This window comes from Sciurus vulgaris, assembly GCF_902686455.1.
Source record: "Sciurus vulgaris genome assembly, chromosome: 5".
Lineage (NCBI taxonomy): Eukaryota > Metazoa > Chordata > Mammalia > Rodentia > Sciuridae > Sciurus > Sciurus vulgaris.
Window position 1 is genome coordinate 6,783,972 of NC_136465.1, and position 15,329 is coordinate 6,799,300.

The 15,329-nt window shown below is 45.4% G+C and overlaps 1 protein-coding gene across 1 annotated transcript; it reads left to right on the forward strand.

Annotated features, from left to right (window-relative positions):
- Positions 1 to 2,258: 2,258 nt before the first annotated feature.
- Positions 2,259 to 8,230, forward strand: DEFB108B (defensin beta 108B). Its single transcript, XM_079139019.1, has 2 exons — positions 2,259 to 2,729; positions 7,932 to 8,230. The coding sequence occupies exons 1-2, from the start codon at positions 2,642 to 2,644 to the stop codon at positions 8,090 to 8,092; spliced, it is 249 nt and encodes an 82-aa protein (XP_078995145.1). The 5' UTR covers positions 2,259 to 2,641; the 3' UTR covers positions 8,093 to 8,230.
- Positions 8,231 to 15,329: the final 7,099 nt, after the last annotated feature.

Here is a 15,329-nt window from a genome sequence, read left to right on the forward strand (position 1 = left end):
CAGTCCAAATGGTACCTGAGTATTCTACGGAGAGTTACCTTGAACGTCATAAAAAACGTACTGCAAGTCCCACTCCCCAGCTCCTTTCACATTTCTTCAAAACCACCATGACATTCTGCCAGGAAAGACTCAGACAATTTGGTTAATTGAAAAAGAGTCGAAATGCTTCTTTTCTGTGGAGGTGGCTAAATGGGAAAATTGTTTTTGAAGAATGCAAACTGTCATACTTTGGGTATTTTATTAGTATGCCAATGTCCATACCTGGAAATATATATATAACAGGCAGTTGTGCACATGCACACACCCAGAGAGAGAGAAAACACTTTTTCCAGTGTTCTTCTCTTTCCTTCTTTGGAGTCCTAATTCAAATATAGCCCCATCACACCATTTCCACACCAATGCCTGAGAATTTTTTTTAACTGAATGGAGGTCTCGGGATATTCTTCAAAAACCCCAATTATCAGAACTGCTTCTATGCTTCTGATGTTCCTCAAATACAAATTGAAGGACTCACCCAAACTCTCCAGATAATGGAGATTCCTAAGAATCTCAGAAGTGATTGGTGGATTTGACACCAAGGAGTGGGTGTGGTGGGAGACTCGCTATCAACTGAGGGTATGGAAAACCTGTCCTTTGAAGACCATCTCAAAGGGAGAAGCTCTCTCTTCCTCTTGAGGTCCCAGCAGGGAGATCTTGCAGCTGTTGGTCCTGGAGACAAGGAGGCAGCTTCACTTCACTGAGTAGGTGAGTCTGAGTTTGATGACTTTATAGAACCTGAATCTTCATTAAATGTAGCATCTATTTTCTACCACTCTGATACCTGACACAGTTCTGTTGGAGTAGAGGACTCAACACTTGACATGGTTCTGCCTATGATTCAAGTTAAAAGGAGCCTATGATTGCTTTAGTATAATAATTTCTAAATATAGATGGATAAAGAGGTATTCCTCTGAGCTTGGATGCGGTGTTTAGCCTTTGTTGCTTTCCTAGTTTTAACAGTTGATTCTAGAGTTACTTTACATAATAAAAATATTTAGTCATAAATATAATTTGTGTTTTTCCGATGTTTAATTCTTTGAGAATCAAAGTAAGATTGTAGACTGCCATTAAATGAAATAGAATAGACTGAATATTAACTATAAGTTGATTTCTTTGCCCTTTGCTAATAATAGTAAAAGTTTTTCACTGTTAAACACTGGAGTTCATGGTTCAGAAAATCTAGAGACGTGTTTTCCTGAAGGTTGAAGGTTGGCAGATCATGGTGCCCTCAGTTTAGCTGGGAAATAAGGTTGTCTCAATTTAGCTGGGAGACAAGATTCTTTTAATTTAGCTGGGGGACAAGGTTGTTTTAATCTAGCTGGGAAATAAGGTTGTTTTGGTCTGGGCTGTCACACAGAGGGAATGTGTACCTTGAGAAGAAGCATAGATTGTACTTTTGAAGGTTCTTCTTATTTTAAACTAACCACAAAATGATATAATCATTACTAAAGAAAAATATGTATAGAAAGGCTGGCAGAAAAAGAGACAGATTCAGCATCAAAACACCTGGGGTCTCTGTCTGCTGTTTCTCCACCGCATGAACACCCCCATCCACCCAGGACCCCGGAACCCTGCTAGGGCTGGACCCTCGCAATCAAATGCAGCTGATGATAAAGTCTCCTTGGGTCCTGCTCTACCTGCAGAGTCATCAGTTTCACCTTTGGCAGATGCACACTTGAATAATGATTTGGCTCCTAGGGAGAAACTATCTCTGAGCTGGCAGAGACCTTCTGGGGCTGGTGCTGGGCTGAAGAACATGGGAAACGCTTGCTACATGAATGCTGCTCCGCAGTGTCTGACATACACCCCTCCTCTGGCCAACTACATGCTGTCCCAGGAGCCCTCCCAAACCTGTCCTCCTCACAGGATCTGCATGCTGTGTGTGATGCAAGTTCACATGACACAGGCTCTCCACCACCCTGGGGATGTCATTTGGCCCCTGCCTGCATTGGCTGCTAGCTTCCACACATGGCAGCAGGAAGATGCCCATGAATTTCTGCTGTTCACCCTCAAGGCCCTGCAGAAAGCATGTCTGTGGGGGCACGAGCAGCCAGGTATGCACTCTATTCCTTATGCCTCCCTCGGCTCTGAACACTTCAACCTGCTGGTAGTCTTTGAGAAGTTTGTGCATTCATGGTGGAAATAAATTCATATTCAGCAAACTAGCACACAATGCAGTAAGCCCTCTAACTTGAGCAAAGCACATGGGAGAGGAGGCCAGGAGTGAAGGGGCCATCAGCAAGGCCAGGAAGGCTGGGAGATGCTCACTAACCAGAAATCTTACCACTAAACTAAGCCAACTGGTCTCTCAACAACCCCAATTCCCTGTAACTTAATACAGATGGATCTTTGTTCAGAATCTTTGATCCGCTGCCAAGATGTTTGTAGATGATGTTCCTATTTAACAAGGTTTGCTGGTCAGAACTGCACCCACATCCTTACCGAACAGAATGTCCAAGAAAATAAGGACTCAGTCTCCCCATGAAGGCCGTTCTGCATGCACAGAACAGATAATCCCACTCGGGAGGCACAGAACAGCAGCTTACCAAAGACATTCCCCTGGTGCTAGAGCTGCAGATGAAGCTCTCACTGCCTCCTGGAGATGAAGCCAAGCTTTCCTCTTCCTTCAGCCATGAGGATCGCTGTTCTCCTCTTTGCCATTCTCTTCTTTATGAGCCAAGTTCTACCAGGTAACAAAATACACTTTGCAGGAACTTTGTTAAGTGAAGAGTGCCTGAGATCATACGGGGATCCAATACTCAAAAAAAAAAAAAAAAAAAAAAAAGCACCATTACCTCTGCCCAGGAAAGGAGTTGTCCTTGGAAATTAGGAAGGCACCCCGGCTGAGACCTGCAGCTGCCCGATCCACCAGATCTCAGCCACTCTCGGTTGCATGAAATGAAGTCAAGGGTGTTCCAAGGTTGGAATCCTCTTAACCCATCACTAAATGTCAATGTAATTAGGCAAGTTTACTAGCAGCTTCTAAACCTTGATGACCAAAAAAATGGGGCAGTAGTCTACCAAATCTTGGTCTCCAACTCTTCTTTATTACTTTTAGCAACAGTTTGTCATTAAAAGACACTGGTAGAAGAGCCACTCCAGAGCTAGAGCCGGCACAGGCAGAAGGGTTTGGGGGAGCAGCCTCCTGGAAGTATGTCTATAGTCTGAAAACCCTCAGACCATCGCCCTCTCCACCTTTGGCCCCTGGGCTCGACTCTGCTCCTCAAGGCTTGTCCCAGTCTCTGACCCTATCTCTGTTCCACGTCTAGTCCACTGAAGTAGACCTCAGACCCAGGGTCAGGGATGACCCTAACACAGAGCACCTCCTTCTCACTCAGCATGCAAAGGGAATGACAGGTGTGTGTCACCGTGAACAGACAGGCTGTGAAGCAACATGTGCAGGGCCCCAGGTACTAAAACCAGATCAGGCCATTTCCCACGGCTCCTGAGTAAGTACACACCAAGAAGAATGAGCAACTTACAACCTGATGTTAGAGAAGTGTCTTCTCGTCTTTTCCTGAGAATGCAGGACCTTGGGAGCTGGGAAGGGCAGAAGAAAGGTCATGATATGTGCATGAGGAAAATGCTTTTCTGTTTTCTAGAAATATCGATGTTTGTGCTTTATTCTTCTTAAGAGACACTTTGTGGTCAAAAATATAACAGGAGATATGCCTATTCCTGGTGAATACAGAGTTTCCTATCTAAATATGTATATTTTAAAGGACAATTCCAAATTTGATTCAGGAAAACAAATCCGGAAGAAGTAAGAGAGACTGAAGTGGGGAGAGGGTGGAGGTGGAAATGCAGTTCCTTCCTCAGATATCTGCTAAGCATCCACTGTCAGTGGGGCCTTACTAGAAAGCAAGCATAAAGAAACACAGCAGAAACCAGGTTCCCGTGATGGGCCCCTCACTGTGACTTCTGCCATCCGGGTTAAGGCCACCACACCCCTCACACACACACGTGTGTGTGTGTGTGTGTGTGTGTGTGTGTGTGTGTGTCTGTCTATTTCTCGCCCTGTGTGTGTGCATGTGTGTGTTTGTGTGCGTGCATGTTCTTGTGTGTGTGTGTGTGTGTGTGTGTGTGTGTGCGCGCGCAGTACATCCTCCATCCATCACTCCACATACTCCACATGTCTTGGGGTGAATGAATGGCTGGTTGGGAACCAGGTCCCCAGGGCTGAGGTGAAGCTAGTCCCTCCCACTGTGAAGAGCAGGTGTGGACATTAACTGAAATTCTTATGAGTGGCCTCCATAACATTTTTTTTTCTTTGAAAAGAAGAGAAAGGTTTTTAAACTGATGCAAAACTATTTTTAACAAAATAAAAGTACAGTTAGCCATATTACCATTAGCACAGGAGCTATGCCAGCTGCAGATCCCATAGAAGCTGAGATGATCTGATCCACTTTTTCTGTTCTACAGAGGGGACAATTATGGTCCTATAGAGCAAAGTACCTCCCCTATGGTGAACGCCTGAGCTGCAAGCCAGAGTCCAGGCTGCTGCCTCCCATCCTGGCCTTTTCTACACCCCACTCCTGGGTTCTGTGGTCCTTCCTTTGCATGACCCTGGGAGACTGGCTACAGGGAATATCATGTGCAATCGTATTGGCTCAGGCACAGAGAGGACTGGTGAGATGCCTGTCCTCGTGGCATTACTAAAGACTGGTATAACCGGCACATCCTGAGCAGTCACCTTGCTAAATCATGGATTCAAAGGAAAAAGTACATTAAAAAAAAAAAAAAAAGTACAGAAAATGAATGCTTCTCACCCAGTTTTAGCATTTCAAATTCAGAAAACCTCATTTTTTATTCACTGTCACTCAAACTTTTTTTTATTGTCACTCTAACAAGACAGAGGAAAGTGATGTGGTTGAAGAGAGAGGCGAGGGCATCGCATATGGTCAAGAAGGAATGCAGCCAGGCAGGAAGAGCACTGCTGGCCCCCGCAGGAAGACGCATCCTCTCTGGCTGTCCTCAGTGGACCCTGGGCGCAGGGCTGCAGATTTGTTGGGGGCAAGCTGGGAGAGTGAGGGGGATGCAGAGAGGGGTAAGAGGGAGAAACGATGGGGTTCAGACAGAGGCTCGGCTCTGCCCCCTGGCTGTACCACTAGGTGCTCTTGGGTGAGCCGCTTCCTTTCCCCAGTCCCATTTCCTCTTAGGTAAGTGGTCAGACACGACAATCTGTGGTGTTCATTATAAATCTAAACTTTATTTCTACAGCAAATAGCTAAACACATGGGTTCAATGAGAAAACATCAATTAAAAATATTTTAAGCCTGATGCAGTGGTGCATGTCTATAATCCCAGAAACTAGGAGGCTGAAGCTGGAATATCACAAGTTCAAGCAAGTTCAAGGACAGCCTGAGTAGCAACCTAATGAGACCTGTCAAAAGTAAAATTTTTAAAAAGGTGTTGGGGATTCAATTGCCAGTACCATAGACACACACACACACACACACACACACACACACACACACACACACCATATATAATGTGTGTGTGTATATATATACATTTTAATATATAATTGTATAAAATGTTTATTATATATATATAAAATATATATGCCAAGCCATTCATATCCCCAGCTAATTAATGCTTTTAGTGCAGCTTTAAAACTTACAAATTTAGAAAAACTTATTCTGTGTTTTAACATTCTCAAACAAAACAGAGGAAAACAATGTGGCCAGCCAGAGGTGAGGGCATTCCTTCGTCAAAATGGAATGCAGCAAGACTAGGGAAGAAGAGTGTGGCCACAGACCATTCTGTACATGGTTTATAGCAAACACAAAGAAAAGAAAGAAATGCACTTGAATTCCTACCCGTGAGCACCAAGAGGTCATGTTTCTACAAAGTCCTGTGATTTGGAAATTTAATGCTCAATATATTCAGCTGCACAGAACAGCACGAGACATGAGAACCTCGAGGAACAGGAAATGTCTCTACTAACATGTGGCATCTTAATTTCTCTGTGATCAATTCTGGGATGTACATACAGAGAAGAACGAGATAGGATTCCTGCCCTGAGGGATCCTTCACAAGGAAGTAAGGTCACAGCAGGAAACAGCAGCCTTGGTAGACACAAGAAGGCCCAGCAGAGAGGCTTCCAGGTGGTTCACCCCGCCTTACACTCAAGGCCTGTGCATGACCCTCCCGAGTCATCTTCTAGTCTCAGATGAACCTTCTGGGTACAGTAGGCTAATGTTCACCTGAGGCAAATTGTTACCTGCATATATCATTGCTGACTAGTGAAGAGAAGATTCACGGTGCAGGAATCAAAGAACCCCGATTTCTGCTGGTTTCTATAGAGTGCTCAACACTTAGAATGACCATCAGCTTTTATTTTTTCTAAAACCTGTACCATTAAAATTATTTCCCAATTCACATTTTAGGTAAAAATGTGATGTTGCCTATTTGATCTTTACATCTATTAACCAATTTGCTGTGTGAACATTGAAGAGTTCTGATCAATTTAATGCATTTGGGTTTCAGTACAGTCCAATTCAATTCAGTAGACATTTATTGAATATATACTAGATTCAAGAATTGGCCTTTGTGTTTGGGAACACACACACACACAAAAAAAAAACATTATTACTTCATGTACACATATGACTGCATGACCAATGTGATCCTACAATATGTATAATCAGAAAAATGAGAGACTGTACTCTTAAAAAAATTGTTTACTTTTGGTGAGACATTCAGAAATATTGGAGCACTTTATTATTAAATAAAAAATGAATGAATGATAAAATACAAAAAAAAAAAAAAAACTAAAAGTGTTAGCATCCACACCTCTCTTACTGGAAAAACTGCACTGTTGCATAAGAGATGCTCAGAATTGAGCTACTCTTCAAACAGTGTGAGTTACCCACCCCCAGGACCCACCCCTGGAACCATGGTATCTTTTTTTTTCCCTCCCACTTTCCACATTTTTTCTTAGGTCATAAATCACACACTAGTCAGCATTTTGAACAAGTGCACTTTAGTCCACTCCTAATGCAGGCAGTGTTCCAGAGCAGGATCGCAATCCCCAGGGCCAAGGGCTGAGGATTCATGTCACAAAAATTGGAGACATGTATAAAGACTGCTTCTGAAGTTAATGAGAAAAATCATAGGATTATTATTACCTCTTAGCTCTCTGCACTATGTGAGGGGGTGAGGGAAGCACCAGGCTGAAGCTGACACTGAAATTGCTTGCTATACACGTAGGAATACGAGTCCATCCCACAGGAAAATAGCCTATTTCTTACTATCTTTTAGATCTATTTTTTCAGTTCCACCTTTCAAATATAGACAGACAGATATAATATTATGATCTCTCTTATATTCTCTGTGACCCACCCCCAGAAGAGCAAAATCTTAGGACATAAAATAGGACATGTCTTCGGTCCTATTTCTTTTCTCTAAAAACATTCTTCTATGATAGAAAAATTGGCAGTACTAAAAACGATACTGAGCAGAACTGCAGTGGTGTCTTCCACTAGTCAGGAGGTATGGGAGAAGGAAGGGGAATGGACCGAGTGTGCAGCCGCTGGACGCGTGGGAGGGCTCCTCGGCTCCAGCCTTTTGCTGCTTGGTGCACCCCATGTCACCAGATTTTCCCAACTTTTCTGTAACACCAGATTTTGAAGTATTGGTGTAAGAAATCAAATAACAAATGTCCACACCAAATTGTTTCCAGACCCTGCCCTCTTACCCCCTTGAATTTAACAGAATTTTTTTTTTTTTTTTTTTTTTTTTTTTTTTTTTTTTTTGCGGTCCTGGGGATTGAACCCAGGGCCTTGTGCTTGCAAGGCAGGCACTCTACCAACTGAGCCATATCCCCAGCCCTTAATAGAAATTCAGAAGAACAATAAGTGACTAAAAGAATCCTCCTCTGTGTGCAGTCAGGGGCAACTTCAAGGAAATCTGTGAGCGCCCCAATGGATCCTGCCGAAAATACTGCATCGAAAAGGAGGTCTACGTGGGGACGTGTTTGGACGGCCATCCGTGCTGCCTGCCCATGGGGAACCAACCGAGAATCAAGGGCACCCGACCTACGGCCTGAGCCTCCGCCTGGCTGGATCTTTTGTCCTCTCTGCCCCCATCTCCTCTCCTCTCCTTACCCACTTTTCTTTTTTCCTCATCTCTCTCTTTTTCACACAGGGATTTTTGCTGATTGCTCAATAAATAATACAGCAAAACTAGCAAACACAAAGTCTGTTTTTCAAGTGATGTTATTTACGATCTCTTGATTATGGTCTAGTTCCCAGCAGATTCCATCCCTGTGCTCTCTGGAAGAGCCCCTGGGTGAAATGACCAGGGGGAGGGTCAGGGACTGCAGCACGCCCACTGTTTCTGCCCAGCTTGCCGCCCTCCCCGTGCATCCGAGGAGACTCCTTCCCTCTCCCACAGGGGAAATGCGCTTCCTTCCATGCAAGCTGCAGGGTCCCCCTTGCCAAGAAAGGGTAGGATGAACAATCACATTTCCCCAAATCGGACGCACCAAAAACCTGAATCATGAACAGAGTGGAACCCAGATGGAAGGCAGTCTCTTTTGCAGCCCTTTCAAAGGCAGTGCTCCAGGTCCATTAGGCATTCAGAGCAGAGACCCAGTCCTCCAGCCCCCTCCTCTTCCCTGAGCACAACCATTCAGCATTTCTTCCCATCTCAAAACCACCACGTTGGCTGCTTATGGCTACTGAAACCAATTACCACCACCTTGGTGACTTAAAGCAATACAGTCTTATTATCTGTCAGGTCTGGGAATTACAAGTGTGACATGGATCTCCGTGGGCCAGAACCAAGGTGTCAGTGGGGCCCAGCTCCCTCCCAGGAGCCCTCCACTTCCTGTCCTCTGCCTTCCTTCCAGCCAGGGTGGGTGGCCTCTGAGAACCCTGGCTCGCCTTCCCACCTCTCAGTGCTCCTGGGTTGCGTTCTCACACCCATCGCTCAACTTAGCTCCTGCCTTCCTGTTTCATTTTTCAGGACACTGCCTACATAATCCAAGATGAGCTTGTTAAAAACAAGCTGACTAGCAGCCCTAATTCCACCTTTGTGATGTAAGATGACAGGTTCCAGGTTCCAGGGTTGAGACATGGACAGCTTGGGAGGGCGCATCCGTCCAGCCTCCTGTGGCCACCAAGGGCTTCTCCACACACCGCTATTCTGTTCAACTCAGGCACAGCCTCAGTGGCTCTGTGTAAAGAATCTCATTGACGGTTTTCTTTCATTTGTGTGTGGAGCTGTGGAGCCCGCACACACACACACACACTTGTTGCTGAAAGAGGATAGAAGCAAGATATTTCACCAGATCTTATTCTCCAGCATACCTGATTTGGCCAAAAGAGAATGTTAAGCTGTGCCACGTGGGCTACTCAAAACCTCAGAGTTGAACGTGTTGGACTCAGAATCTCAGAAACTCATGCGTATTTCAGCACTGAAAAATGCGTGTCCTGTTTTCCACAGCGCTACTCCTGAAATCCCACCGCCTGCCAAGCCTTTAGTGTATTTTTGCACTGCATGTTTTATTACTTGGTAGAAGCACCTGTCTGAAGAGAATCAGTGTGGACAGGCAAGTGTGTTGAAGCCATGGAGTTTTTACTCACATTGGGATCTTGTCCCTTCTCCTCAAGTTCTGTAATGGCTTCATACACAGCTCTATTATTAAGACAGAGTTCCCTTTGACTCTCTCTTATCCCTCCACAATTTTGTTTCATCTTGAACAAGGTGTCTTTATTGTACATAAGAACCTCCTGAAGTTATTCTTCATCTTTCACTTTATCAGCACTAATTATTAAACCCATTAATTAGAATAACCAACCGATAATATTTTAATACTAACTTATGTTTACTGCTTTTCTTCCTTTTTTTGCCCAAAACTTATCCTTTCTCTGCTTTTCTATTTAAGAGTTTGAGAAACTTTAAATCATGGTCTGAAGTAGTAGGGCAGAGGCTGAAAGAAACATGCATGGCATTTGACTTCTATTCAACGTAAAAACCTAAGTGCTGAAGCAATTTAGCATAGTACAGAAGGAATGAAAAGAGGGGATGTGATTTGATCATTCAGAGAAACTTTCCTACAGAAGAGATAGTGATAATGGCCATGCCTATTCCACCAACCAGAAACTCTCCTACCAACAGAGATGAGAAGAAAGAATGCTTAGGGGTCCCAGCTCACTGAAACACAGACTCTGAACCCTGGAATTACCACAGAGATGAGAACTCGTGGAATATCTACATGTAGGAAATCACAAGGCGGCTCACAAATATTGGTATATCCTCAGGTCAATAATAGCTATGTATTACTCTAAGCAGTTATCTAAGAGAATTACCTATAACAACTTATTCAAATGTTATCATGAAGAGCAATTTTAGTAAATTAAACTGTATTTATCCACATTCTACAGATAAGGACACAAAATCACGTACAGATTAAGTAACTTGATGAAGGCCAAACAGCTAATAATTGATCAATGAGATTTAAAACCAAATAGGCTTTCTCATCTATTATACTACCCTGTCTTCAAAGAGCATGCGATATTAGTCTGGACTCAGTCAAGAGAGAGATTTGAACAGGCAAAGTTTCCTATAAAGAATTACTAATTACAATTGGCATAGTGACTTGAACAGGTAAAGTTTCCAATAAACAATCACTAATTACAATTGGTATAGAAGTGATATGAGATTGGTTAAGAAATCAAGAGAATTTTAAAGAGCATCAGATACACAGATGTAAGGTGCCAATCCCTGTAGCTGAGATACAGTATCCCAGGGACACCATTCACCACTCCTGGCTTATTACTAGGATCAAGTCCTGGTTGGTGAGGACACGGCTGTGAATTACTGGAGGAGTTTCTGTAACACTACACCAGTATAATTTGGAAATCTGCCCCCCAGGCATGACCAGAAATCTTCAGCTATGGTTTAGGTATGATCTGTCCCCAAATGGTTCACATGCTGCAAATGTGGTCCCCAGCATGGTGATGCTGAGAGGTGGTAGAAGCCCGATGGAAGGTAACCAGGTCGTGAGGCTCACCTTGGTGAATGGGTTAATGCTGTCTTGTGGGAGTGGGTCAGCTGTGATAGGGGTGGCTTAGCTCCTCAACAGGGCATTGTAATAAAAAGAGTGATCTAGGCCCTCCTGCCTCCCTAGCTTCCTGGCTCACACACATGCCCCTTCTGCCACATGTCACATCCAGGGACCCACACTAGGATGCTGGTGCCCTGGTGTTTCAACCCTACAACCACCAAAATTGTGAGCCAGATGAACCTCTTTATAAGTCACCCAGACTCCGGTATTGTGTTGTAGCAACACACAAAAAGAGTAAGACATCTACCATCTGGGAAGTCAGGAAAAGCTGATTCGTGTGAAGGTGTCTCACCAGAAGCAATCTACTATAAAAACTACACACCAGGAAAAGCAGCCGTTGGTGCTGCTGACTCCTACGGACTGCAGGAGACGGGAGCTGGAAAAGCTAGATGCTCTGCAGAAGCTTGATTCTGAACACGCGGCCCATGCTGCAGGAGCCTGCTGCTGGAGAAGCCACGTGCCCTACAGGAAACGAGTGCTGGAGAGGCTGCGTTCTCGGCAGCAGCTGGACTTGGACAAACTGCATAAAGCCAAATCCCTTTTCCTCCTACTGTGTCATTGCAGTGCCCTCTACTGACAGGGTTTAACATTGTGTCAGCTGGCAAAGGAAAAATATTTAAAGAACCCAGATCCATTGTTACAGAGAAGGAACAAAGGTAAGTGTAGAGCTAAGAGGCCAAGTTCACTGCTTTTATTGTGCATCTTGCATGGGTACTCGTGCACACACTGAATCCCCACACAGAAAAATCATATATTTTTACCTAACAATAAGCTACAGTCACTCTGATGTCCTCACCCTTGCCCAAAAATAGGAGGCATGCAGTGCTCAAACTTGTAATAATCAGCCGAGTGTGGTGGTGCACATTTGTAATCTCAGCAACTTGGGAGGCTAAGGCAAGAGGATTGCAAGTTCAAGGCCCACATCAGCAACTGAACTAGACCCTGTCTCAAAATAAAAAATAAAGAATAAAGCAGGACTTGGGATGCAGCTCAGTGGTAGAGCACCCCTGAGTTACATCATTAGCACCAAATCATCATCCTCATCATCATCGAAGCCTTCTCTGGATGTCTTCTCCAAACTCCTCCCACAAACCCCTTCCAGAGACTTCTGGCCCGCTGCCAGATGTACCCACAGAAGCAGCCCCACTACCAGCACCAACTGTCTGCTCCTCAGCCTTCCATTGCTGTGAAAAATGCCTGCAGTAATCAACTCAGGAGGAAGACTGACTTGGTTCATAGCTCCAGAGGTTTCCGTCTGCAGTCACTTGACCCTTTGCTTGGGGCCTGTGACAAGGCACAGTATTATGGTTGAGAATATGCCGCCAAGCGAAACTGCTCACCTCAAGTCACCGGGAAGCAGAAAGAGGGAGAGAGGAGGGACCAGGACACCCCTGTGACCTCACTTCCTTTCACAAGGCCCCACATCCTAAGGTGGCACCACCTGAAACAGTGCTGCAGACGGGGGAGTTGGGACGAGTAGGCGGAGCACAGGAATTTTAGTGCAGGGAAACTCTCCAGTGGGGAACCGTGATCTCAGCACAAGTCATCAAACATTTGTCAAAATTCACAGAGTGTACAATACAAAAAGCGAACCCTCACATGAAGTACGGACTCTGGTTGACACGACGTGTCCGCGTTGGTTCCTTGATTGGAATGATTCTACCACACTCACGTGAGAGGTCAGCTGTCTGAGGCTGTGCGGTGGGATAGCGGGAGGCATATGCCGGAACTCCTTCAGCTTTCTCCTGAACCCAAAACTTCTCTAAAACTTAAAATCTACTCATCAAAAAAGGAAGAGAGAAAGCAACTTCAAACAAAACCTCAAGAAGTAGGCTCAAAAAAATGAACATATCTATGAACCCTGAACACAATGCATGGAATCCTGCATCCAATTTGAGATTGTGAAAAGTTCTTCAAATAAAATGTGAGGCATAAGGAAAAAAAAAGATAACTTAATAGTAGCATAATAATGGAAAAAGAAGGCCATAATTTGAGAAAAAATTTACTTAAATGGTTTATTAAATTTATAAAAATTGTGATGCATAACGAGTATTTGGGGTTCAGTTTTAAGGCTATTTTAAAATATGGAATAAATTACTTGTTTTAAAAAATGTGTACTGAGTGTGATATCAAAAGGCTGGAGGAGTAGGAGATGCCATGCTTCGTGCCCCCACAAGAAGAGATATTTAGATAGCTGTTCATGAATGCAATCAGCCCTGGGAGGTTTATGGCGATCCTAAGGTAACACAATGGAGCAAAGCAAGTGGGGGGTAACTGCACTGTGCAGACAGAGCGACTCTCGGAGATATCTGGAGGTGGCCAAGAACAAACGGGGAGGACTGTCAGTATCAGCTATGGGGCAGGCGCACCATAGCCCCCTGCTGCTGCCAGCTCCAGGGCAGGAGACGCTGGGTGCATAACTCCCCCGAGAAGGTCCCCACAGTGCTGCCCTGATGCTGTGGTCACCATCCCACCAGCCCTGCGCATCCCCTGCCCCCCAGAGCAACGCCCACTCTACACGCCTGCACTCCAGATCCTGGCTGAGACACGTTCCATATACTCTGGCTGTGGATCCCTCCCAGGATTCCCTACGCTCCTCAGCCTCAAATATCAGAGGCACTGCCATAGTGAGTTAGCCCCCACCCTAAACACGGATCCACCCTTGCTCCATGTTTCAGATCCCAGTGACATGACCATCCATGAGCACCTGTGCTGCAGACACTGGACTGTCCCTCAAGCAGGCACGTCCACATCCCAGGCTAGGGGCAGCAGTGACTCTGCAAATGCCCACATTCCAGACCCTGCTTTGGCAGCAGTTCCAGAAGCAACTGCAACTCTAACCCAGGGCCACTGTGGCTCTGCACACACGCCTGGACATGGGCACACACAAGCCTGGGCATGGGCACACACAATTATGGCATGGACGCACACAAACATGGGCATGGACACACACCTGGACATGGGCGCAGACACGCCTGGGCATGGGCACACACAAGCATGGCATGGGCGCACACACATGGGCATGTGCGCACACACTCTGGGCATGGGCACACACAAGCATGGGCATGGGCACACACAAGCATAGGCATGGACACACACATGCCTGGGCATGGGTGCACACAAGCATGGGCATGGACACACACACACATGGGCATGGGTGCACACAAGCATGGGCGCAAACACGCATGGGCATTAGTACACACACACCTGGGTATGGGCGCTCACAAGCATGGGCATGGGTGCACACACACACATGGGCATGTACGCACACACTCCTGGGCATGGACTCACACAAACAAGGCATGAACACACACACACCTGGGCATGAGCACACACACACCTGGGCATGGGCACGCACTCGCCTGGGCATGGGCGGGTGCACACACACACACACACACACACACACACACACTGCTAACCCTGATTCCTCAGCTACTCCACATGCACTTGTAGCTTACAAACCATTACCAACATGGCAGCTCAGGGTGCCTACATGCTGCCGACATGCTGCCTACATACCAGAACCACAGCTTCCCTGGACCCGAGTCGCGGTCTCTCCACATATCCCTGCTCCAGACCTCAACTCCAGCACCACATCACAGATGCCATGTGTCAGACACCAGTACCACTGCCACTCTGTGCAAGCCCATGAGCCAGAACCAGTGCCAAGAGGATACCCTCAACCACCAATTCCCATAAAAGGAAAAGAGATCAGAAGGATCAGTCACCACCACAAACCCAGCAGCACTGACTGCCACTGTAGGTACCCAGAGCTAGGCTGCTAAGGACCCCTGAAATCACTGCTAGCACTTTCCTCATTTGACAGAACGACGCAGAGGCTGTGCCTCTGTGTCTTCACTGGAGAGAAACTACACTTCGTCCGGCCAGAACTCATCCATAGAGAAAATCTTCCTTCCAAAAACCATCCCGTAAAATCTGGAACTGGTGACTGCTCCAGCAAATGTATGGGTATCAATGAAAAAAGGAAGAAGAAAGAAAAACTGAAGAAAATTACATCAGCAAAGTAACCATATTTTTCAGATCAACCCCAGAGAAATGGAAATCTATGAACCAACTGGCAAATCATTCAAAATATTTGTTTTAAGGAAGCTCAGCAAGATAGAAGAGGTGACACGGTGAAATCCGGACACACAAAATTCGACAGAGAGACAGAAGTCATAAAAAAGAGCCAAACAGAATTTCAAACGGAAAA